The 27,597-nt window shown below is 47.3% G+C and overlaps 1 protein-coding gene across 2 annotated transcripts in view; it reads left to right on the top strand.

Annotated features, from left to right (window-relative positions):
* The window catches only part of adgra2 (adhesion G protein-coupled receptor A2), a 68,120-nt gene that overhangs the window by 10,717 nt on the left and 29,806 nt on the right, over nucleotides 1–27,597 (top strand). For both annotated transcript variants that reach the window (XM_023978802.2, XM_023978801.2), the window contains exon 3: nucleotides 17,168–17,239. In XM_023978802.2, coding sequence (XP_023834570.1) covers nucleotides 17,168–17,239 — 72 coding nt within the window. The remainder of the gene's footprint in view (nucleotides 1–17,167; nucleotides 17,240–27,597) is intronic.

Raw genomic sequence — 27,597 nt, 5'->3', positions numbered from 1 at the left:
GCTACCTAAATATGGTTCCCAATCAGAGACAATGACAAACACCTGCCTCTGACTGAGAACCATATCAGGCCAAACGACAAACCCAACATAGAAACACAAAACATAGATAACCCACCCAACTCACGCCCTGACCACACTAAAACAAAGAAAATACAAAATAATTATGGTCAGAACGTGATAATTTGCAACAAGCTTTAACTTCCTGGCTGATGTCTTGAGATGTTGCTTCAATATGTCCATATAATTTTCCATCCTCATGATGCCATCTATTTTTGAAGTGCACCAGTCCTCCTGCAGCAGAGCACCCCCACAACATGATGCTGCCACCCCGTGCTTCATGGTTGGATGGTGTTCTTCGGCTTGCAAGCCTCCCCCTTTTTCCTCCAAACATAACGATGGTCATTTTGCCAAACAGTTCTATTTTTCTTTCATCAGACCAGAGGACATTTCTCCAAAAGTACGATCTTTGTCCCCATGTGCAGTTGCAAACCGTAGTCTGGCTTTTTGATGGCGGTTTGGAGCAGTGGCTTCTTCCTTGCTGAAGGGCCTTTCAGGTTATGTTGATATAAGAGTCGTTTTACTGTGGATATAGATACTTTTGTACCTGTTTCCTCCAGCATCTTCACAAGGTCCTTTGCTGTTGTTCTGGGATTGATTTTCACGTACCAAAGTACGTTAATCCTAGGAACAGAACGCGTCTTCTTCTGTCACGAATCCCGCTCCTGAGTCTGTTTTTGCCTGTGTTCTGTCCTGGAGTGTTTTTCCGGTGTCCTGGAACGCACCCTGTCTGGTTGCCGGGCGACGTAGCTAGTTGGGAGATCTCTGATTACCCGCACCTGTATCCCATCAGCTATCTGCACACCTGGTCCTGACATCACCCCTCCACTTCATAAGCTCTGACCTGACATCCATTCCCTGCCGGATCGTTAGCCATGAACAGTATGTTGTGCCAGCGTATCAGCCTCCAGTTTGATAGAGTTTGTTTTGTTGTTTTGTACTCTTGCTTGCCTTAACTTACCTCCGTTTGTTCTGTCTACAGTCATTCACCCGGAACACTCACCCCATCCCTGCCTGGTCGTCGGTGGCTTCTGTTACTCCCTTGGATCTGCCTATTCACTCCCATCAACTCACCTCCGCTGCCCGCTCCGCCACCTGGATCTTTCTACCTCTACGTTTAAGCTTGTAAATAAATACTCACCTTCGTCCTACTCTCCTTGTCCTGGTCTGCTTCTGGGTTCTACTTTAGAAAACCGTGACAGAACGATCCGGCCAAGGATGAACCCAGCGGACCTGGACTCCGTTTGCCATGCCATTACCCAGCAGGAGAAGATATTGGGACAACACGGCGCTACAGGAGATACGTTTTCAGTCCGGAACTTCTCTGCTAGCTTGACGAGTATCCAGGATCAGCTCAGTTTGCTTGGGGTCATCCACCACCTGTTTCACCCCTCTCACCGCCGCTTCTGGAGCGGTTTCCTTCCGTGAGCCCAAGTTCCGACGCCTGGAAGTACGAAGGGGATTGGGAAGATGCCGTTCATTTCTTATGCAGTGTGGTTTAGTTTTTGATCTGCAGCCCTACTCTTACCCACAGAGAAGGCTAGGATAGCTTTTGTTATTGAACTGCTGCGTGGTAGAGCTCTGGAATGGCGTTCAGCGTTGAACGACAGGACACCTGCATGGCGTCATACCAGGAGTTCACGGCAGAGATGAGAAAGCTTTTTGACCATCCAGTCCGAGGTAAGGACGCAGCTAAACGTTTGTTCTCTCTCTTCGCCAAGGAGCTCGCAGTGTGGCAGACTTTGTGATCGAATTCAGGACATTGGCTGTGGAGAGTGGTTGGAATGAGGAGTCACTACAAGCGGCTTTTTACCAGGGGTTGTCGGAGCAACTCAAGGACGAGCTGATCTCCTATCCAGAGCCTAGTGACCTAGACAGTTTGGTCACATTATCTATTCGGGTGGATAATAGATGCCGAGAGAGAAGGAGGAGAAGCAGTGGGGCCCGTCCAATCAATCAGCAACTCGGTTACCATTCGGGTCAGGAAGTGGACCAGAACGTGTTGATCATTATTCCCCACACGGATTAGTGGAGGTGTCTTGCCGCCAGATCCTGAACCCATGCAAGTGGGGCGACACGGGGTAACTAAGGAGGAGCGCCAACGTAGACGGTGAGACCAACAGCTGCCTCTACTGTGGTAGCTCGGAACATTACATCTCCGCTTGTCCTCAGCGCCCGTTAAACTGCCCGGCTCGCTAGTTTTGGGAGGAATTTTAGCGAGCCAGTTTCAAACTCCCAAAACCCTGTCAGACCCGTTTTCCTGCGACCCTCATGAATAAGAATCAGAGTTTAGCGATGAACGCTTTTATCGATTCAGGTGCCGATGGCAGCTTTATTGATGCCGACTTGGTGGAACAGCTGGGGCTTTCCAAGGAGCAATTGCCGGAAGCCATTGAAGCAACCACTCTGAACGCAGTAGTCTGGCACGGATCACTATGAGGACTGAACCGGTTAAGATGTTTGTTGTCGGGGAATCATTCAGAGGTTATCGCTTTCTTCATTCTGCCTTCGCCCATGTTCCTCTGGTCTTGGTTACCCCTGGCTGAGAGAACACAATCCCTCGTTTGATTGGGTGACGGTAAGGTAACTAGTTGGAGCATTGAGTGTCATGCTAACTGCCTTAGGACTGCCTGTTCTCATGCTGTTCCCAGTCAGGTCAGTGAGTCTGCTCCCCCTGATTTGTCCCTGGTTCCAGAAACATATCACGATTTGGTGAAGTATTCAGTAAGCAGAAGGCTCTGTCACTTCCTCCCCACCGACCTTATGACTGTGCATTAATCTGTTCCCTGGAAATGCCTTTCCCAAGGGACGGTTATACATATCTCTCGACCTGAGCGTGAAGCCTTGGAGACCTACATCAAAGAGTCTCTAGCTGCAGGTCTCATTCGCCCCTCGTCATCACCCCTGGGAGCAGGATTCTTTTTTGTGAGCAAGAAGGATGGCTCTCTTCGACCGTGTATTGATTACGGGGTTGAATGATATTACGGTCAAAAACAAGTATCCCTCCCTTGAGCTCTGCTTCGACTCTTTACAGGGTGCTACGGTGTTTACGAAGCTTGACCTACGCAATGCTTATCATTTGGTTCGAGCAGAGAGGGGGACGAGTGGTTTACTGGGTTCAATACACCTATGGGACATTTCGAGTACCAGGTGATGCCGTTTGGACTGACCAACGCCCTGCTGTGTTCCAAAGTATGGTGAATGACGTGCTGAGAGATATGATTGTATTTTTGTGTTCGTTTACCTGGATGATATCCTCATTTTCTCGAGGGAGCCTTCTAGCCAGTCAGCATGTCAAGCAGGTCCGCAGCGGTTATTGGAGAACCGCCTGTTCGTGAAGGCTGAAAAGTGTGATTTCACGCCCACACTACGTCCTTCCTCGGGTACATCATCTCCAGGGGAGAGATCAAGATGACCAAGAGAAGGTTCGGCGGTTTGGGATTGGGCCCAGCCCGGTACGAGATTGCAGCTCAGAGATTCCTGGGGTTTGCGAACTTCTATCGGAGGTTTATCCGTGATTACAGCCGGGTGGCGCCCCTTTAACTGCCCTGACGTCTTGCACCAGAAATTCTGTTGGACTCCTGAGCAGAACCAAGCATTTCTGGACTTGAAGACCGATTCACCAACGACCCGATTCTCTCTCAACCTGACACTTCCCGTCAGTTTGTTGTTGAGGTGGACGCGTCTGATGTGGGGGTGGGCGCCATCCTGTCCCAGCGTAGCTCCACTGACGGTAAACTCCCTCCCTGCGCCTTCTACTCTTGTCGTCTTTCACCAGCAGAAGAAAACTACGATGTGGGTAACCGGAGCTTCTCGCTGTGAAGCTTGCCTTGGAGGAGTGGCGCCACTGGTTGGAGGGAGCGGAGCAACCGTTTGTGGTTTGGACTGACCACAAGAACTGGCTTACGTGCAATCGGCTAAACGTCTCAACTCCCGTCAGGCCAGGTGGCTTTGTTTTTTGGACGCTTCAATTTCTCCCTGACGTTCCGACCTGGGTCGAAGAACGGCAAGGCGGACGCTTGTCCCGGATGTTCTCCAAGACGGAGAGAGTGGGGCCAAGACTGAGACGATTCTTCCCCAGAACTTTGTCGTGGGAGCCGTTACATGGAGGATTGAGGAGGATGTGATGGCGGCCCTTCGGACGCAGCCCGGCCCCGTAACGGTCCACCCGTCGGTTGTTCGTGCCTGAGTCGGTCCGTTCTGCTGTCCTTCAGTGGTCCCACGCCAGCAAGATAGCTTGTCACCCTGGCGTTGCTCGGACTATGGCGCTACTGCGCAGACGATTTTGGTGGCCTGCCATGGGAGAAGATACCCGGAGGTTTGTTGCCGCTTGTCCTGTTTGTGCGCAGAATAAGAGTACCAATCGGCCCAGCTCTGGCTTCTTCCACCCCTACCTATTCCCGGCGACCTTGGTCGCATCTGGCCCTGGACTTTGTCACGGGGTTGCCCTCTTCTGTTGGGAACACGGTCATTCTGACCATTGTGGACAGATTCAGCAAGTTTGCTCACTTTGTCCCCATCTCCAAGCTTCCATCTGCCACTGAGACGTCCGAGATCCTTGTTAGGGAGGTTTCAGGGTCCACGGGTTGCCCAGTTGACATTGTTTCTGACCGTGGTCCTCAGTTTACCTCTGCTGTCTGGAGATCCTTCTGTTGGCCATGCGCTACAGTCAGTCTCACATCTGGATTTCACCCCCAATCTAATGGTCAGGCGGAGAGAGCCAACCAGAAGATGGAGTCCATCGCTGCGCTGGCCTGCCTCTTGTCTCCTCTGATCCCACCTCTTGGTCCTCTCAGTTACCCTGGGTCGAGTATGCCCATAATACTCTCCCTTCATCTGCCACTGGGATGTCTCCCTTCCAGTGCCTGTACGGTTACCAACCTCCCTTGTTTCCTTCTCAGGAGAGGATCTCTCGGTTCCCTCTGTCCAGGCCCACATTCTCGTCGTTGCCACCGGACCTGGCATCGGCCAGGAAGGCCCTCAGAGTTTCTGACCGGTATCAGATCCAGGCGAATCGTCGCCGGATTCCTGCCCCCGCTTATACCGTCGGAGATAAGGTTTGGTTGGCTACACGGGATCTTCCTCTACGGACTGAGTCGAAGAAACTGTCACAGAAGTTCATTGGTCCGTTTGTGGTGGAGAGAATCATTAATCCTGTTGTGGTCCGACTCAAGTTGCCTGCAACGCTTAGAGTACACCCCACCTTTCATGTCTCCTGCCTCAAGCCGGTTCTCCTCAGTCCTCTGTTGCCCCCTCCTCCTCGTCCTCGGATGATCGGAGGTGGTCCTGCCTACACGGTGCGCCGCATCATGGACTCCAGGCGGCGGGGTCGAGGGTTCCAGTATCTCGTGGATTGGGAAGATATGGCCCAGAGGAGAGGAGTTGGATTCCTCGGCCTCAGATCCTTGATGCTGACCTGCTTCGTGACTTCTACCGCCTCCACCCTGGCGCTCCGGGTAGTCCGCCCGGTGGCGTTCGTCGGAGGGGGGGTACTGTCACGAATCCCGCTTCCTGAGTCTGTTTTTGCCTGTGTTCTGTCCTGGAGTGTTTTTCCGGTGTCCTGGAACGCACCCTGTCTGGTTGCCGGGCGACGTAGCTAGTTGGGAGATCTCTGATTACCCGCACCTGTATCCCATCAGCTATCTGCACACCTGGTCCTGATCATCACCCCTCCACTTCATAAGCTCTGACCTGACATCCATTCCCTGCCGGATCGTTAGCCATTAACAGTATGTTGTGCCAGCGTATCAGCCTCCAGTTTGATAGAGTTTGTTTTGTTGTTTTGTACGTCTTGCTTGCCTTGAACTTACCTCCGTTTGTTCTGTCTACAGTCATTCACCCGCGAACACTCACCCCATCCCTGCCTGGTCGTCGGTGGCTTCTGTTACTCCCTTGGATCTGCCTATTCACTCCCATCAACTCACCTCCGCTGCCCGCTCCGCCTCCTGGATCTTTCTACCTCTACGTTTAAACTTGTAAATAAATACTCACCTCGTCCTACTCTCCTTGTCCTGGTCTGCTTCTGGGTTCTACTTTAGAAAACCGTGACACTTCCTGAGCGTGGGTCCCCTGGTGTGTATACTTGCGTACTATTGTTTGTACAGATTAACGTGGTACCTTCAGGCGTTTGGAAATTGCTCCAAAGATGAACCAGACTTGTGGTGGTTTACAATTTATTTTTCTGAGGTCTTGGCTGATTTCTTTTGATTTTCCCATGATGTCAAGGAAAGATGCACTGAGTTTGAAGGTAGCCTTGAAATACATCCACAGGTACACCTCCAATTGACTCAAATGATGTCAACTAGCCTATCAGAAGCTTCTAAAGCCATGACATAATTTTCTGGAATTTTCCAAGCTGTTTAAAGGCACAGTCAACTTAGTGTATGTAAAAACCTCTGACCCACTGGAATTGTGATACAGTGAAATAATTTGTCTGTGAACAATTGTTGGAAAAAATTACTTGTGTCATGCACAAAGTAGATGTCCTAACCTACTTGCCAAAACTATAGTTTGTTAACAAGAAATTTGTGGAGTGGTTGAAAAACGAGTTTTAATGACTCCAACCTAAGTGTATGTAAACTTCCCACTTCCACTGTATGTATTGCATTAAAGTAACAACATCAAACTTTTTACCTAGTCAAACAGCGTTGTTAGTGGAAACACTACTACTATCTGCCCCACAGCCGCTGTTAGTGTTTTTGTTTTGTTGAGAAAGCGGAGGTGAGGAGCATCCTGCAACGTGGTAAAGAAAATTTGCTTTTCTATCACGTGTGCAATGATATCTGTGGGAGATAGTAGTGTTTGTTGTTTTAAGTAACTTCTTTGTTGTTTTAATATRGCGAATGGACGTGGCAGTTTCACCAATTAAGAATTCCAGCTTTAAGTTATTTGGGTCAGAATGATTTTGTCCCTATCCTTTGTAAAAGCAAACCAATTTCCCAGCAGTCTTTGCATTGGAACAGAAAACAGAGCTTAGTTATGAGACAGAACAATGAGACAATGTTAGTCAGGCATGMACCACATTCCACTTGATTGAAAAGCCTAGATTCACTAAATTGCCTCATTAAAATAACAAACTTTAGACACGAGTTGCTGACTAGGTTGGACTGCTGGTTTTAACCGTCTCTTGTGTTGGTTGGTAAGGATGTTGACAGTGAACTATGGGAATCTTAGTTGTACTTTTAACATTTACTTGCTGTGTTTTACTTTGGTTGTTAGGATTCTAGGCAGCCACTTGCTTACATCTTTCATCTTTCATTCTTTGTTGGTTGCCCAGGTTTAGGAAATTGTGTTGCACAACAAAGGAAACCCTGAATAAAAGAAAAGTAGAATGCATAACCCACATGTCATGGAAGTTGCTTTCTCATGAATTCAATTGTCCTGAAACTGTTTCCATCTCTGCACACAGGAGCGCTGTGTGTGTGTGTGCACAAGTGTGCATGTGCGTGTGTGTGCACACATGTGGGAAGGGCGTGCACGGCCACTGAGCCTAAAATAGGATTCCATCCTCCCCTCTCTAATTAGAGACTGTTTATAAAACCCAGATTTAAATTTTAGACTAAGGAATCACTGAAGGACTGCTTGCCATTTTACAATCAAACATATGCATGTGCTGGTGCATATGGATAAATCTGAATGTCACACACACGGACACACACACACACACAACCACAAACCACATAGACTTACTCACTAGCCCAGCCTGGTTACCCAAGCACAATGCAGTATACTCTATAATAAGCAGTTCTATGTATCAGATGCAAGAACTCACTCCCACATCCAGCTTCAGCTTCAGGGCAGGACACATTCCACTCAACTGCCAAATGATAGTTTCAATTTGATATTAATCTTATGTAGTTATTACTTTGAGTTGACCTTCCTTTAGTTTGGTAAACAAATATTGTCCATAGCATCTTACACTCTTTGGAAGTACACGGTCTGACTTTCTGGTTTTCACAGCCTTTAACTGCACAGTAAGAATGACCCCTCACAGCTCTGAGAACAAACAAACTCGTCAAGGAGATTCTGCTCGCTTTTCCATAACGCTCGAATAACTCAATCAGTGCTTGTGATATGATTTTACAAAACCATTTGATGTGCAATTACATGGATACTCCTTTACATGACGGGAGATAAATAGAACTTGTAGTTTGGCACGGCTCCCTATTCCCTGCTGGAAGCACACTGGTGGCTRAGGGACAATGGACACATTCATGTCTCGAGACACATTTACTGCTTAAGTGCTCGTTGTGCTCAAGGGCGTTCAGTGGCCGCTGTATTCACTGTGGTGACCCAAGCCTCTGAGGACAGAGCCAGTGCCCCTGGGCCAAACAGAACTGCTGCCTGTCAGAGGTGGCTAACTACCACTGAGTGGCTGTGGAGGCTCCCTGGTCCACCCGCTTCCACCTGTTATGGGTCTGGGACGTGGCCAGGGCACTGAATGGTGAGTAAAGGCCCCTCAACTGGCCATCAGGACAGAGCCACCAGTCCAGTGCAGAGGCACTGTAAGACCTGCCCTTTATTATAAATCAGGTCTACCATAAACACACATTCTCTTGCTCTTTCTCCCTCTCTCTTTCTCCCTCTTTTTCTGTCTCTTTCTTACCCCCTCTCACACACGCCCGCACGCACGCACGCACTCAAGCACACACACACACACACATGCTCCTGCTGAGATGGGGCTCCTGTGGCTTGCGGCATTAATTGGTCTGGGCCTTCATTAGTAGCAGGACTGAGGGCTGTGACATGTCACAATGAAAGTATGTGTGTGCAAGTGACTAGARGCCCTCCCTCAGTAGCCAGCTAACAAGTGAACACACCCCTTAACCCTATAATAACCAGCTCCATGTGTCTGTGAAGCAGACCTGCTCCTCGTCCATGACTTGTTTACCAACAGTGATATCACAGGATTGTCAATGAAAACCAGGCGCTAAGCTGTTCAAATGCTCACCAGCCATTCCAAAAGTTACACTCACATCCAAAGGCTTCATCACTCTACCACCCTATGATCAAACGTTATGTTGTATAGTGTGTAGTCTGTGAACGGCACCYTACTACTATGGCTGACCCTGTAAAACGACACATTTCACTGCACCTATCCAGTGTGTGACAATAAAACATATATAAAAAATATTATACTCACACACACCTTGCAGTAGTTTTTGTTAAAGTAGTGGAGAGGGGRGGACAGCCTTTAGCTAACTGGCTAACCTTTTGGCTGGGGCTAGTCTGTTAGAGGCCAACTCTAGTCCATTCCATGTGTATGAGGTGAGCGTGAGGAAGGTGCTATGTAATGTGCTGTAGTTTGGAAATTGCTTTTGATGAATTAGACGTGGCACTTCGAAAGACTAAGAGGCCTTGAGAAGCTTGTTAACAGCCAAGTGAAGTAATGGAGCTTTTAATAAAACTGTGGGTTCACCCGCAATATTCACAGACCCAATCTGTCTGTCCTCTTCAGTCCAATTTCCAGCCTCGTCATGCCTTTATTGAAAAAGAGTCTGCCATGTCGCTGCTTTACAGGAACTGCTCTCCTACGCACTGCCAGGACACTGAGTTCTAAAGCTGCCATGTCGCTGCTTTACAACTCTCTCTCTCCACGCACTGCCAGGACACTGAGTTCTAAAGCTGCCATGTCGCTGCTTTACGGGAACTGCTCTCCTACGCACTGCCAGGACACTGAGTTCTAAAGCTGCCATTGTGCGCTGCTTACGGAACTGCTCTCCTACGCACTGCCAGGACACTGAGTTCAAAGGCGCTGTCGCTGCTTTACGGGAACTGCTCTCTACGCACTGCCAGGACACTGAGTTCTAAAGCTGCCGTGTCGCTGCTTACGGAACTGCTCTCCTACGCACTGCCAGGACACTGTAGTTCTAAAGCTGCCATGTCGCTGCTTTACGGGAACTGCTCTCCTACGCACTGCCAGGACACTGAGTTCTAAAGCTGCCGTGTCGGCTGCTTACGGGAACTGCTCTCCTACGCACTGCCAGGACACTGAGTTCTAAAGCTGCCGTGTCGCTGCTTTACGGGAACTGCTCTCCTACGCACTGCCAGGACACTGAGTTCTAAAGCTGCCGTCGCTGCTTTACGGAACTGCTCTCCCTACGCACTGCCAGGACACTGAGTTCTAAAGCTGCCATGTCGCTGCTTTACGGGAACTGCTCTCCTACGCACTGCCAGGACACGAGTTCTAAAGCTGCCATGTCGCTGCTTTACGGGAACTGCTCTCCTACGCACTGCCAGGACACTGAGTCTTAAAGCTGCCATGTCGCTTGCTTACGGAACTGCTCTCCTACGCACTGCCAGGACACTGAGTTCTAAAGCTGTAAATAAAAATTGCTCAAACTCAAGGAGATTGTTTTGAATGACTTTAAGCTATGTATGGGATTCTAGTGGAAGTATCCAGACTGAGAAGGTATACAAAGGTGCATTTTGTCTTTTTTAGCATTAAGAGACATGAAGTCACTTCTTCCATGTTTAAAAGCCTCATTCAAGTTCCTCTATAAATCACTTTCAATGGGTTATTGGATTTAAATGGCTACATTTTGCTGTGAAATAATCCAATGCGTTCAGTATAAAATCACTGTGCAGATTAAACTGGATTGAATTGTGATGCACAAACTCTCCTTGAACAGCTTTCTTATTGACGGCTCCTATTAGTCTTTTAATCTCTGAGCCAGGGCTTTATGTCGTGTGCTGAGTTTGTGGCGCGTTACCAAACTCTTTCAAGGGTTCTTGTCTTTCACCTTGTGTGTGGTCCTTTAGCAAAGAGGTCTCTCCAAAGTTAAATGATGTTTACACAGTGGCACATGAGTTGTTTTGACTCTTTATTACATTGAGCCTGCACCTCTCTTTGTTTGCTTTGGGGACAGGGCCCATGGTCAGGGCTCATGTTGTTCCATTTGATTGTGTTTCCAGGGTGTTTAGTAGGACGGGCCACAGCCATGGCTGATCTTTGAACCCCAATCCCCTCTCCCCTGTCTCCTGCAGCCTTGGGTGTTTGTTTCTGGACGACTCTGTAGATGATCAGTGTTATGATAGAGAGGGAGATTGTTGATGTTGTTGTAATGAGATGCTGGGTTGCCAGGTTAAAGATGGTTAATGAGCGCGGAGAGCTTAGCCTGCAGAGAGATTCTTATTAAATAGAAATCCCTCCTTAAGACTGTTATCCTACTTGTGGTCGGCTGTAGAAGCCTGCAGCTAAAGTACCTTCTGGAGTGGAGACAGGGAGAGAGGGGCTCCAAGAAGCCAGGGCATTTGGGAAAGCAGCAGAGATCAGGAAAATGGTAACATGGGACTCTTCATTCATACAGTCATCTAACTATCATCTAGTTAGTCTTTATTATGTTTTGTCTGTTTCTTTGTAACAACACTTATTTTCTTTACTTTTGATTTGATTGCAAGTCATAATGATCAAATGTAAGATTGTTAGCACAGTTATTTTATTTATTTATTTATTTTATTGAACATTTATTTAACTAGGGAAGTCAGTTAAGAACAAATTCGTATTTACAATGATGGCCAACCAAAAGGCAAATTAATGAGAGAGAAGGGCTAGAAACAAGGACATGATTAGAAAGGGAATGAGACCATGCTAGAGACACAGTGGAGCAGAATGAAAGTTTATTTTTACAACAATGTTTATTGGGAACAGATATGTGCGATTTGAAAGAGAGGATATCCTGTCTTGTTTGAGAAGAATTTTATAAAGTGGAGATTTGTCCTAAACCTGCTTTTTTCCCCTCAGCTGTCATTTGAATAGCTGTACATACTGTAGCATGCCTTCAGATTACCACCAGAGGAACACATATTCACTAAAAAAAGAATCCTGGCAGAGGATGACCTGAAACCCAGTGCGGCTGTAGGCAAGCATGCACAAACACACAGAGAGGCACACAGAGAGGCACACAGAGAGGCACACAGAGATGCACACAGAAAGAGGCACACAGAAAGAGACACACAGAAAGAGACACACAGAAAGAGACACACAGAGGCAAGCACGTACAAACACACAGAGACACACAGAGAGACACACAGAGAGACACACAGAGAGACACACAGAAAGAGACACAGAAAGAGACACACAGAAAGAGACAAGCACGTAGAGAGACACTGAGAGAGACACTGAGAGAGACACACAGAGAGACACACAGAGAAACACAGATGAACAGATGCAAGCACGTACATACACACAGAGACACTCACAGACATAGAGACAGACATAGACACTCCCTCCCACACACCAGCTCCATCTACCCAATCCTTCACACCTGTGTGAGTGTGTGGTAACATTGGAGCTGATCAGAGCGATGATGCACTCAGCTGAGAAGGTTTAGTCTGAGACAAACAGTAGCCTGGAGTCACCATTTCTCCTCTCCTCTTTCCAGAGAGGAAGGAGCAAAAATAAATCAGTGAATGAATACAATTTCGGACATGGTGACATGCCCTCATGTCTCCCTCAAAGGCATTGTGGGTTAAGGAAGCAAATTGAGCAAACCAACAAATTGACTGGCACGGACTAGGGAGGGGTTGCTGTGGTTTGTACTGCTGGGACAGGGCCCTGTGTCTGGCAGTCAGTGTGCATCTCACTGACTTACTGTCTCAGCCATGCACAAAGAGGGAGGGCTAAGGTATAGCATACCAGCAGTTTCTATAGAAACAGAGCTCAAGGATGGGATGTCTTTCTGTTTTTACAGTATGCTCTCCATCTCTCTGAAGTGACTATATCCGGTTGAGTAATCATGTCATGGTACCGTATCCCCATTAGGAGAGACATGAGATGAGAGGAGTATGTGTGCCTGTCACCAGGGCTGTGACCTGTACACACTCAACCTCTAGCAACAACAGCAGACCTACTGCTCCAACAGCTGAATCATCTTGGAAGACCTGTCTCTTATCATTGGCCCTGCTGGTGTTTGATCTTCACTGAATGGTCTTAGATGAAGTGTCTTTATGTGTCCCCCAAGGCCGACCTGCAGCCCAGGGTTTACACACCGATGTTAGATTTAATTACTGATTCTGATCTCTGATAGGCCGCTGGTCTGAAAGGGCCAAATTAATGAGGCTAATGCAGCTCTGCTGTACCTTAGAGAATGTCTGGATTGAGTTAGTGCACTTTTCATATCGCGCACCATAGAGCTGCAATTGCATTTGGAGGCAGACTAACTCAATGTGCCGTCTGTCAAGGGGGCAGTCAGTGTGAAGACGCAGCAGACCATTCAAACAACACAGGCCACTCTATCAAGTTCAGGGTGAGCAGCAGTGTTCCCCTCCTCCTCCTCCTCCTCCTCCTCCTCCTCACTTCAGTGATGAATAGTGTATGTGACCCATGCTTTTTCAATCAAGCACAGACCTTGCTCATTGCTAGTGCTTCTAAAGATACTCCAATACTCTGTACAGCCTTTGTGTATTTCGATGTAGCAGTGAATGTTTCTCATATTCCTCGCTTGTTCTCTGTTCCGGTCACTCCTGTCTTCCACCTGCTCATGGACAGCGCTCTGCTCTGTGCGTCTCCTGGCTGTCCAGGAAGTGCTCTCCTCCTGACCCCAAACCTCTGTCTGCCGCGTCCTGAACAAACAGCTAATTGTCTGGTTTCCTGTTTAGCCTAATGGGAGGGAGCATACAGCCTATTTCAGGCTGTTTACAGAGCTCTGTCTCACCCTCGTTCTTTCTTGGTGTCTTACTCACTATTGTTTGTGTTGATCCTGTGAAAGAACAATTTGCACTCTGCTACAGACATCAGAGATACACGGGTGTACTAGACTAGGAAAATGATATGCTAAAGTCCTGAATCGCCAGACCCTTTGTTTTCCTGGAAATGTACGTCTTATGTTTCCACAATGTGCTTTACGCTACATGTTTGTGTATTTACTTTCAAGTTCTTCTGTGCAATGTAGAAAATACTGTAGGTTTCATTATATTCTGTTGAAATTGATGCGCTTAAGGCTAATAGTTTTAGATACTGAGCTGATTGGCTCAGACGACCCTATTTTGTCTATCACACGCACCCACTACACAAACACGCAAAAATCTGAACATGAACACACACATACATGCACACACACGTGCACGCACTCAAGCACCCAAGCACACATACACACAGTCCTCAGACTAATCGGCCTCTCTCTGAATAATAAGCTTAGTCAAAAAGGAACTCTCAGTATCTAAACTTCTGTGTTGAATTAAATGGCTTGTTGCTTTGCCAGATGTGACTGTCTGCTCTGCTATCTGTATTGAATTATTCAGGCCGTTCCGGATCTTCTGTAGCTTTCATCTCAGGCCTGCATCGAGTTATATGAGAGATACTGTGCCTAACTGAAGCGTGAGACCATAGGTCTGGAAGTCACAGGTTCAATTTCAGGCTACGCCCTAGGACGACAACGATACACATGAGTCTGCATTTTCTGCACATTTATTTGCATATGGATTTGAATATAATTTGTTTCAGGGAAAAAAAGGAAGGGAAAGCATTAGCCTAGTTGAAGTAGAAGGATAGATAGCTACACATTTAGACACTGTCAGTATACCAATGTTATAGTTTATTTCTTACAGTGCTGATTAAGTGACTAATGACCAATGTATTCATTATCAACCCCTTAGTTGACAAAGTGACCGGTTGGTGCTGTACAAGGGGCGTGGTGATTAAATCTGTTCGTTAAGTCAACAAAAAGGCGAGGAGATGAGGGCTGTGTTTTTATTGATGTGGCAGGAAGTTTGGGGACTGGCTGATTCTTCTGCATCTGTAAATCTCATAGGCTGTTCACAGTCAGCTTCCTCTTTTAAAACACACACACACACCCGTGCTCCTCTCTGTTCCTCAGCATCGATTAAAAACACACTTCATCTCACTAACAGCCTATTAAGTGCCCCGGGGAATGAGCAGAGGGCGTAGTGAGTCGGGGGTGGGGGTGTTAATGATGGCGAGCTGTCGCCTGAGCCTGGCCCCTGCTTTACTCTGCTTCCCTGCTGAGGATCACGGGAACACAGTGTGCAGACACAAGCCAAACTGACAGGACCCACGACACACAGCCAACCTGACAGGGGCCACTACACACAGCCGACCTGACAGGGGCCCGACACCACGGCCAACCTGAGGGCCCGACACACAGCCGACCTGACAGGACCCACGACACACAGCCGACCTGACAGGGGCCACGGAACACACAAGCCGACCTGACAGTGGCCACGACACACAGCCGACCTGACAGGGGCCACACACACAGCCGACCTGACGGGCCACGACACACAGCCGACCTGACGGGCCACGACACACAGCCGACCTGACAGGGGCCACGACCACACGGCAACCTGACGGCACGACACACAGCCGACCTGACGGGCCACGACACACGCCGACCTGACAGGGCCACGACACACGGCCACCTGACGGGCCACGACACACAGCCGCCTGACAGGCAGGGCCACGACACACAGCCGACCTGACGGGCCACGACACACAGCCGACCTGACGGGCCACGACACACAGCCGACCTGACAGGACCACGACACACAGCCGACCTGACAGGACCCACGACACACAGCCGACCTGACAGGACCCACGACACACAGCCGACCTGACAGGGGCCACGAACACACGGCCAACCTGACGGGCCACGACACACAGCCGACCTGACAGGACCCACGACACACAGCCGACCTGACAGGACCACGACACACAGCCGACCTGACAGGACCCACGACACACAGCCGACCTGACAGGACCCACGACACACAGCCGACCTGCAGGGCCACACACACAGCCGACCTGACAGGGGCCACGACACACAGCCAACCTGACGGGCCACGACAACACAGCCGACCTGACAGGGGCCACGACACACAGCCGACCTGACAGGACCCACGACACACAGCCGCCTGACAGGACCACGACACACAGCCGACCTGACAGACCCACGACACACAGCCGACCTGACAGGACCCACGACACACAGCCGACCTGACAGGACCCACGACACACAGCCGACCTGACAGGCCACTACACACAGCCGACCTGACAGGGGCCACGACACACGGCCACCTACGGGCCACGCACACCACGGCCGACCTGACGGGCCACGGACACACAGCCGACCTGACAGGGGGCCACGACACCACAGCCGACCTGACAGGGGCCACGAACAACACAGCCGAACCTGACAGGGGCCACGACACACAAGCCGACCTGACAGGACCCACGACACACAGCCGACCTACAGGACCCAGAGACACACAGCCGACCTGACAGGACCCACGACACACAGCCGACCTGACAGGACCCACGACACACAGCCGACCTGACAGGACCCACGACACACAGCTGACCTGACAGGACCCACGACACACAGCCGACCTGACAGGGGCCTGGCTGTGTCTGGGGCAGGTCAGAGGGTTAGAGCTGGCGGGATTCTGTAGTGGTGTGGAATGTAAAGATAGCCTCTCTGTCAGTCTGAGCTGACTTAGACTGCACTGGGTACCTATAGGCTGGCATGCCTGATTTACTTTAAATACTGTTTCCCATGATGCCCTCTAAGCCAAAGTGGATCGCCTGCTCTGATCAGTGCATGCTGGTCCTAGAAAGCGCCTCACCCTCTTTTCTGATAAGGGCCCTATAAGCCAGATGATTTGCCAATAGGGAGAAGAGTAATTGTCATGTCGATCGCAGACTTTCCTTTGATGTGGACGCTGTTGGCTTCTGATGTAAAAATMTATCCAGGATGATTATCATGATTACAGCTTCCTATCGCCCACTCCCACCCCCCAATCTCAATTTCCTATTTGTCTTTAGGATTAATTGGAAACAGCTTAGTGTAATGTCTCTGGCCAGGGTAATCATGTGTGTGACTGCTGCTCGGGAAATCAACATGCAATTTGCTTATCCTCTCATAAAGATTCTGACCCTCTTAGAGGAGTCCTACTTTGATCTGAAACCCATTCTCTGGGCAATTGAGTTGTTGGTCATCTATTTCTCTGCTTTTGCACTTACTCCTTTCATATCCTAATTAGGGGTCTGACAAATAGATCTCGTAGGCTACTGTATGAGTTGGATGTTTGTGCTTTTCAATATTTTTGATGAAGCACAACTAATGATATCTTGGTTTTTCACTTTTCTTTACAGAATTTTGAGCAACAATCGGATCAGGGTTCTGAGAAATGGATCCTTTCTTGGACTCTACGCCTTGGAGAAACTGTGAGTACGCTTGTCATTTTCACATCATCTGATCCTGTCCTGGGGTCTCACTCATAAGTTCAACATTGGCAGGTTTAAAGACAACAGGTTAGGTGCTGTGTGCTTGGAGCCCATATGGACCCACAGAAACAGGGGGTCAGGGAGATCTATGCATGTCGCAGCTKGGCTATCCAGTGGGCTGGCTTCAGCAGGGAAGATGAAATACTGAGAGTGGTTATTTATGTGAAAAAGATTGCATAATTACACCACCATCCGTCATTATCAGGGAAGCCCTGCTCTACAGGACAAGATAAGAGGATCCATGGAGGAGCAGGCTGTTGGTGCTGCCTGCACTGCCTGCGGCTCAGACTGAGGCAGGCAGCTGGCTGGCTTTACGCTATGGAGGTAGGGTCTCAGTGCCTAGCTAGTTCACTGGCTGTTTATTATCGATCCTTACAGTTTAGATGACAGTTGAGTCCTCTGAGGATTTGATCTTCATCAGTGGCACAAAATGTCCTTGCTGTTGTCAACATAAGAACACAAATATTAAGGCTGAGTGACCCTGATGAAGGGAGTTTTACATTGCGTCAACAAAATGAGAGTATACAGTGTTGTAGTGTACAGTATGTATGAAATGGGGCCAACAACTGTGCATGTCTAGGAGGCAGCAGTTTTGGGGGAGGGGCGGGGGGAGGAGGTGCTTAAGCAATATTAGTTCCACATGTTACTCTGAGCTGCCACACATGAAGTTAACAAGCTTTTCCAAAATGTTGGAAGAAAGACAAATATTGTAATTTGCTGCAGTTGTTAGCTTGTTAGTACCTACCTACTGGATCTCAACCCAGACATGCCAGGTCTGGAAAAAAGAGCTACATTTGCAGAAACTGCTAGACCCTCTGTTATTGTCTACCATGTGAGATACGCCAGGCAAGAAAACCTGTGTGACCGTGTTCTTACCTACCTCTCTATAACCCAGAGGAGAAATCCTAGTTAGATCCTCACCCATTTCAAGCTTAGTTTGCTCACCTTTATGACCTGTATTGTTAGACCCTTTAGCTGAGATTTGATTAGTGGTATGGGGCTTTGACAAACTAGAGGCTTGAGCAGAACTGTTTGTTTGATGTAAAATGAGATGATATTGCTTGTTTTTGCAGGTGCAGATAAGACCCCCCAGAGTGCCCTGGGTTAGTGGGGTGGGTAACCTGASCTTGCCCATTAAAAGGCCCTTGTACCTGGGACAGTGGTAAAACTAGCAGGGGGTAAGGGACTGAGCAGCTCTGCAGGGCTACAGTACAACTATGACCTAGTGAGAGAGACACAGAACCCAGAACAAACACACACGCACACCATTACTGAAAAATGTAAAATTTTGTGAAAAATGTGAAAACGTTTTTTTGGAACACTTGACATGTCATCACATGTTTTCACATGTATTTTCATGTTTCACACGTGTAGTAACATGTTGTCACGTTATCACATGAAAACATGTCAAATGTATGTGGTTTTTCTGTAAGGGCGCACACACAACCACACACACACACACTCGGCAGGAGCTGTGGGCGTCTGCCGCAAAAGATGACATGATGTAAATCACACAGGGCTCGTTTCACTCCTCTGSTCAGACCTCTGACCTTCACCGGCCCTCTGACACACTGCACTGGAGGTCTGCTCACTCATCTTGAGCTTCACACTCTGTAATTCAGCATTTCATCACTTTCACTTAAAATTGTCTTCATATTAAAATATCCCACCTTGACATAATTCAAAATCCAACGGGGCGAAGATGGATAGGAACGGATACATGTGAAGTTAAAAAAACGAAATGTATTTAGCTTGTTGTCCTCCCCTGCGAGCTGCTGAGTTGTTTTGTTTTGTCTCTATCTTGGTCACCATTCAGGTCTGCTCATTATTTCCAGCCTGTTGTCTACATGTGCTTGTCATTTGGTCCAGTGGCTAGCAGTTACTCATATACTGTATGTGGTCAGCGGTGTAATCAGAGGCCAGCCCACGAGGGCTGGGTAACACACACCAGGGAATAACACCACAGCAGTCCTTCCCTAAATTCAGGAGGGCAACCAGACAGTCAAATGCACCCACATTTCAGTGTATCTCAGTCTCAACTTCAGTGTCCGTCTACCTCCTGTGTGTGTATCCTATTATGGGCATCCCGAACTCCTCCATGCATAATTTCCAGAAGTCGATGTCTAAACAGATCTGCTGTCCCTCTCAGTCTACTCAGCCATGTTTGAAACAGAAGTCCAAGCAGAGGCAGAGCTGAGTATAATCAGAGCTGTGCTGTTATGAGTATGAAAGCACAGCTACAGGGCAGGAACCCCTCCTCCAACCAGAGCAGAGTAGGTCTTTCCTAAGGCCAAACATCCTCAAAGCCGCTATTGCCTTCATAAACTTCCAACTTGCCAAGCCACCCAAGTGCAGGGAGCAATTTAGCATTGTTTGTTTTTCCCTTTTACAGGATATCTGTGTGTTGTACTGTAGTTATTTTTGAAAGGTTTGTATCCCAATATCTACAGTTGTATCTACTGCATACTTCAGCGTTCTAGTGTATGACACAGCTTTCTATTGCACACACGCCACACACACCACACACACACACACCACACACACACACACACACACACACACACACACACACACACACACACACACACACACACACACATACAATCTCACACACCTTTCCTTGTACCCCCAACTCCTCACAGCACACCCTCTCTGATGGGAGCTGACGCAGGCCCTAACGAGGCGGGTCCACTAACGAGCAGGGACCTTTATGAGTTGTGGACAGATCCCAGCAGCCTGTCCTGCACTGATTTGAGGCGAAGTAATGAGAATAATGAGCAGAGAGGGGGTCTGGCTCCTGTCCAACAGGCCCCCACTGCACCATGGGACACAGGACAGCCAGGGCACAAGGGGCCCTCATTACCAGCCTGCTCACCCTACAGGGAGAGATGGAGCACAAAGGGAGAGGGAGAACAGAGGGGAGAGGTAAAGTGGAGAGGTAGAGAGTGGATAGGTGAAGGAGCAMGYGCACTGTGGTGGACAGGAAAGGAAGAGCTAAGTTAGCTGCATGGGATTGGGTCTGCCAAGCAGGATGGAGCCAGTTCACAGCCTTTTCAAAAGTCACTGTTGGACGTGATCCTTCCTGACCTATACATTTCCTTCATAGCCAATCACAGCCATTCATAGTTATTCTAACCATGGTTTGTCTGTAAGAAATGTTTGGTTTGCAGTGGGCTGTTTTCTCTCTTTTTACCCTCACTTCCTGCCTAGTTGAAGCCACTTCAGCTAAGAACAGGAAATACACACTTGTTTGTGATTTATATAGAAGGCTAAGAATGAGGGGATGTTTGCATTGAAACTACTGGTCATCATAAGTCAAGAAGGGCATGGGAATTTGTAGATGTGGAGAGGGAGACAGTATAGCAGAGGGTTAATGTCCATGATATGATTGAAATAAGTCTACTGTGTCTCTGAAATACTGTGTCCTATTCATTCATATTTGTCCTGATAACATCAGTTATATAAAGTAGAGGCAGGAGCCTCTCAAGCTGTGCTTGAGCCCTGCTGAAGCAGACCTTGAAATCGTCTCTGCCATTCTGAGAAGTCAGGGTTAGGAACTAGGCCAAGTTAAACAACTTTACCATCCAACGCAGGGGAAGTGGAGACGAAATGGCTAAAGATGGTATGAAGGCTGTTGGTTAAAGAGAGTGAGTGCACCAGCAGTTTCCCTTATATAAAGTCTTGTTGTTTTCTTTGGTGGGGGAGATTAACATTATTTCCACAGAGGCTAAGCAAATTATACCTTGATGAGTGGGAGTAGTGCAGAGGTGGGCACTGCCTTGCCCTGTAAATCCAGAGGTGGCCGTGGCCGTGGCTAGGAGCCCTGCTGTCTAGACCCTCTGGGCACAGCAGAGCAGAGCCCAGATCCAGGCTGCAGGAATGCTCTGATTTCAGCCATCCTCCCAAAAACAACCTGAACTCCTGGCTGGAGCAGAGATGGCTGGACACAGGAGTCTCATTTCTCACTAACCAAACAAATGAGCGTTTGTGTTGTACCTTTTCCTGCATACGCTTTTGAATGGCCCCTGTGAGGCAACGGTCACTTAATGAGTGTGTGTGACATGAGGGGTTGAGTAAGGAAGGGGTTAAGCGTGCTAGAGAGTGGAAACAGAAGGGGGGGGGCTGTTGGAGTTGATAGACTCCAGATGTGTCTGGGAGATAAACTGAAGGAACGGGGAGTGTTTGTATTGCAAGCTTAACCTAATCGTGGCTCTAGGCGTTTATTGAAATGGCGAGCAAGCCCTCTCATAAGCTCATTACTAAACAGAATTCCTTATATACCAGTGGTTCTTGAATGCACATGCAGCAAACCTGACATGATTTCAATGGCTTTTTCCTTCATAAGTTCTTGAGGTTTCTCCGTTTCCTTCCCCCCCACTTCCGTTCTCACTCCTTTTCTGCTTTCCTCTTTGCATCTCCCCTTCTCCCAGTCCTCTCTGTCTCTCACTCTACCGGACGGTTCCACCACCCCTCTCTTTCTCTCACTACTCCTCTACTCGCTGCATTCCGCCCACTGGATGCATTTTCTCACATCGCCTGTGATTGCGCTCCTTTTCATTGATATTTTGTATGAACYGCATTGTTTACCAGTTCGTTCCCTGTGGTAGAGTTGGCCCACTCCTAACTCTGAATGAAGTATTTCCAGACTACTGTCTGCAAGCTCATTGGCAGAGCGGTGGAGGAGGTGGCCTATTTCTGCCTTTGTTTTTGTCTGCTTTTCAAATAATGTTATGGATTTACTACATTTTCATATTTTCACTGCCTGTTTTATTAGGACCCTTCTGTTKATTTACTGCTGAAAACTGTAGAATATAAGAGCTGGCTGGTCTTCAGGACTAATATCCCCACACTGTTATGATAGTCCTACACAGGGGGACAGTTGTTCATATACAAACAGGGAAAAGTAGCCAACAAGAAAGACAAAAAATAAATCACCCCGTGCATTATAAATGAATGACCTCTATACTATACTGTCTATACTGTTGACTTAAAYTGAATTGTGGTCAATTCACCCAATTCCGTGGGTGAAGTTGTGTATAACAGTGTTGCTAACAGGACCTCATGCATACTAATGGCAATCAAGAGAAGAGCCAAAGTGGGCATTGCCTCCCTTTTGTCATCTAGCCCTGTTCCTTCCAGAACTCAGYGTTGGAGTCAGTAAATCCACAGAGTTTTCCTTGGCAGAATAATCTCCAGTACCACTAGCAGCAGACTGTAGAAACCTATAATCAACCTAGGAAATGTTACACTTCAAATAAAAGTATACATGGCTATTTCAGTACATCCTTTCCCCAACTAGCGTGRAGTTTGTACCACAGTTTAAATGAGTGCCAGTCATGGCCAGATTCCTTCAGGACAGTTAACTCTAAAGCGCTGTGACATGGCATGGTTGATATTACCCAMTGTTAGAACAGGCTCCTTTTTAGTTGCACCCACATCAGACGTAACCATATGTACCTTCAGGTGAAACACTATTTACAGTATGATTTTAAATCACCTGGATGTTTTTTTATGGTATTTCCAACTGAGGGTTGTATGTATGTGCCAGTAGTCTCTTTTGATTGTGTTTTCAAGGGTAATGATGGGGCTTGTTTATTATTTGTTATTAGCAGGTCATTATTGCTATGACAGAAAAGGCTGCATGCAGTGGGGTAGAACTGCAACTCTGGACTGTAGAACAAACCGACATGGCTAAAGCAACTGGTTTCCATATGCACACGAGCTAATGTAGATTAGGGATCTAATCTGAGGGGAACCAGACACAGAAAATAAAGAAAATAATCTGTGGAAGGGGCAGGAAAGCAGGAAATTAGTAGAAAAACAAGAGCTCGGCAGATCGTGGTTTCCTGTTTTGGGGGAAGGCAGGAGTAGGTTTGGGGGCTGTGTTACAGAGCCCCCATTGTGAGCAAGTGTGTTGAGGAGTGGGGGGGTCTAGGGGGCCATTACACAGGGCCACCCCCCATCCCCACCTGCCCCTCCCTACAGGGGAAAAGCAGCTAGTAAAAAAATGAGAAATAGGAAACTGTAAAAAAAATAAACGAGCAAGGGCCTCTGTGCTGGAGACGCCAACAAGACAGGAAATGACACGCGGCACAAAAATGGTCTCCACTGACCTCTGTCGGGACCAAGGTGCCAGTTAACCGTTAAGACCCTCTTTCTTTCTCTGTCTCATTATGAACACCCAAACAAACACTTGTTTCATAGCTCGGAAGGTTGATAGTGTGACCTGGTTGTGCATCTGCAGATGGGTACAGTATAGAAAATGGGGAATTAAATACTTTTTCTCTCTACTTATAAAAACCTTATCCCCAATTGAGTGAATTCCAGTCTGGGTGATAATGAATGGCTGTTCCGTGGCTTCAGTCATTCTCCCATTGCTCACCAGGGCTATGGCCTGAACAATGTCACTGGAGCACTCCATCCCCTGCCACAGTGGGCRTGATAATGGAGTACTCCATCCCCTGCCACAGTGGGTCTGATAATGGAGCACTCCATCCCCTGCCACAGTGGGTCTGATAATGGAGCACTCCATCCCCTGCCACAGTGGGCCTGATAATGGAGCACTCCATCCCCTGCCACAGTGGGTCTGATAATGGAGCACTCCATCCCCTGCCACAGTGGGCCTGATAATGGAACACTCCACAGCCTGGAGCGCTATACAGCAGTCGTCTTAATTATGACCCTCTTGCTGCCCTTCGAACACGTCCGGTCCCGTCCCAGATGGGAAGGACTCTTCAGAGCAGCACAGGATCAGCCCCATTGATTGGGAGAAGACTTGGAGAGAAAAAAATACAGTCTTTAATGGCAGCCTCTGGTGTTAGGCCCAGTTGAAGAACACAATGGCTCTTTTTAGACTGGCTGTGGGTTGGATGCTGTCAAAGCCCAATCATATGGGCCACATGTGGTGTAGGGGATAAAGCACTGGACTTAAAGGGATGTTGGTTACAAATCCATTTGGGAATCAGTTATTTTTCCTTTTAAATGTTTTGTTGTTGTTGACATTTTGATGCAGATTGTAAGGTTATCAGTCTTTCGCCTCCATGTCCTATAGTCACAGAAACACAGGAGAGCTTGACCTGTTTTTGCTCTGGCCATGGTATTACTACTGCCGTAAGTCAGAAGTTTGATTTCATATTTATTTCAAATATGTTTGTTCTACAACTATAAGGGATGATAAGTGAAAGTGGGAGATGGTGGATAAGAGTCAATATAAGGGAGTGAAAATTACACTTCAACATTTCTTGTGTTTGTTATTGGGACCCCAATGATAAGAACATACCCAACATCACATTCCAGATCCACAGAAGACCTACGACTGCAATTCCATGCTAGTATGTTTCAAGGTGAAATACATGGAGCATTTGCATTTTACATTTCTTCAGACATTGTTTATGCTCCTCTTTGCTGGTGACAGCTGCTGTCATCAGTGTGAGGGCCAGTGAGCTGTGAAGTCGATGTCTGGGTGGGTGCTGCCTCAGAGGGCAGAAGGAAGTCATTGCCTGGGTGTGTGGCCTGCTGGGCCTGCATGGGTCTGCATGGCTCTGTTGACTCTGGTGCCCTCCTCCACATTCCCCAGCTCGGTGATAAGAGAGTGTATTGGAGTGCCCGACTGTTGATACTCATAGGCCTAAAGCACACACCGCTCTGCCCCTTCTAAGGCTGTTATGAAAGGGCAGATTGTGGCGAGTATAGATGTATGGGTYCACATGGGACTTGATTTACTATCTGAAGACTGCTGTTGACACATTGGGCATCAGGTTCACCTCCTGTGAAGGAACATGTGCAGGGGGCTTAAGAAGACCAGTGTGCCAGTGTGTCTATGTGGTAGATAGTGTGTGTCTCTAGCACAGTAGTGTGTATGTGTATACCCAGCAAACCGGGAACATTCCCAGAACATTAGCTAAGATTTCCATTTAAGTTAAGGGTTGTATCTAACATTCAAATGAAAACATCCCAAAAACACAAATGTTTTTCAAATAAAATATCTTTGAAATGTTCTAACATTCACCTTAAATGTGGTGCACAACARCTGTAACCACCACAGAACATTCCCAAAAAGTTCTAATTAGGTTTCCAAGTAATGTAATAACACAATGTTGTAATGGCATTCATCGGAAGAAGGTGAGGACCAAGGTGCAGCGTGATACGTGTTCATATTATTTATTCGAAACTGAACACTAAATACAAAATAACAAAAGGAATAACCGAAACAGTTCTGACAGGTGATACAAACACTAAACAGAAAATAACCACCCACAACTAACAGTGGGAAAACAGTCTACCTAAGTATGGTTCTCAATCAGAGACAACGAAAGACAGCTGTCCCTGATTAAGAACCATACCCGGCCAAAACATAGAAATACAAAACCTAGACATACAAACATAGAATGCCCACCCACATCACACCCTGACCAAACAAAAAATAGAAACATACAAAGCAATCTACGGTCAGGGCGTGACAAATGTAGCAGTAATGTTTTCCCAGCAAACCAAAAATTGGTTCTGGAATGTTCCCAGAACACATTTAGTCTATTCTTTAAAGGTACCCAGAATGTTTTTTTAGGTTGTGGGAACATTATGACAAGGAGTTATGACAAGATATAGGTTCCCAAAACACTAAAACTGTCCAGTTGTGCTGACATTCAGATAATGTTTGTATCAGGGTGCACAAAACATTCCTTTGATGTTGCTAGAATGTTGACAAAACAGCCTTTCTAACTTCTTTAAAGGTTCCCAGAACATTTCTGTAACAGTTTTCTTCCTGGGATGAAGGAGAGGACCAAAACGCAGCGCGGCTAGTGTTCAACATGTTTAATAAAGAGAATAACGTGAACACTACAAACTACAAAACAATAAATGTGAAAACCGAAACAGTCCTATCTGGTGCAGAACACAAAGACAGAAGACAACCACCCACAAATCCCAACACAAAACAGGCTACCTAATATGGTTCCCAATCAGAGTCAATGACAAACACCTGCCTCCGATTGAGAACCACATCAGGCCAATTGACAATCCCCACATAGAAACACAAAACATAGAATGCCCACCCAGCTCACGTCCTGARCAACACAAAACAAGGAAAACACACAAGAACTATGGTCAGAACGTGACAATTTCATTAAGTTATGGGAGTTGTCTGAGATGTCACAATAATATTCTTGTGATATTCACATAGGTTGTACAGAACATTCCCACAATGTTMCACGGTGTTCCACAATTTCCAAATAAGTCTATTTTTATGACGTTCATAGCATATTTGTTTTAGGTTTAATATAATATTCCATTGATGTTCACGCTATATACATTTACCTTCTCTTGGAGGTCCTCAGATCATTTCTAGAACATTTTATATTTAAGTTTTACCTAATATTCCCACAACATTCTCAGCATGCAAATGTTTTGCTCTTTAAAGCATATTGGAATAGATCCCCATTGTGTTTCTATCCAGATATAAATGGCAATTCACATTTGAGGACTGTATTGCAGGTGATATTGGAACACATGGTATTTTAATTTAATTCATAGGACATTTGAACAGCATTTAATCATACAGACACAACCATATTTTTTACACTTCATATGTTGACWAGCTGAACATGTGGGGTTTGAAACTGCAATGTTTGGTTCCCAAGCCAGGTCTTTTATCCCAAGCCAGCATTCAATCATACATCCCAGACATCCGCACAACTGGACAGTTTTTGTGTTATGAGAACATTTGCCACAACCTAACGAATGTTCAGGGAACTTTCACAGAACCAATTTTGGTTTGCTGGGTATATTCTGTGGTTCTTGGTGTATCTCTATGGCACAAGGTAAGTATGTGTGTGTGTCTATGAGGAAAAGTGTAGGCTATGTCTATGTCACAGGAGGTTGGTGGGATCTTAATTGGGGAGGACGCGCTTGTGGTAATGTCTGTAGCGGAATAGGTGGAATGGTATCAAATACATCAAACACATAGTTTTCATGTGTTGGATGCCTTTCCATTCGCACCGTTCAATCCATTATTATGAGCTGTCCTCCCCTCAGCAGCCTCCTGTGGAGATTGTGTGTGTGTGCGGTACAGTAAGTGTGTGTCTGAGACTCAGTAGTCACCATGAGGGAGAAAGTGGTGGGCAGTGCCCCACCTTTCATCACGGTGCTAATGAGCCCCGGGACACGCCAGGCTGGAAACAGTAGCATTGTTCTCCCCGCCCTGGTCAACAGCTCCAACGCGACTTCTGACTCCCCACACACACACACACACACACACACACACACACACACACACACACACACACACACACACACACACACAC

Source organism: Salvelinus sp. IW2-2015, linkage group LG33 (assembly GCF_002910315.2).
Source record: "Salvelinus sp. IW2-2015 linkage group LG33, ASM291031v2, whole genome shotgun sequence".
Classification (NCBI taxonomy): domain Eukaryota; kingdom Metazoa; phylum Chordata; class Actinopteri; order Salmoniformes; family Salmonidae; genus Salvelinus; species Salvelinus sp. IW2-2015.
This window is presented reverse-complemented; position numbering and strand designations above follow the sequence as displayed.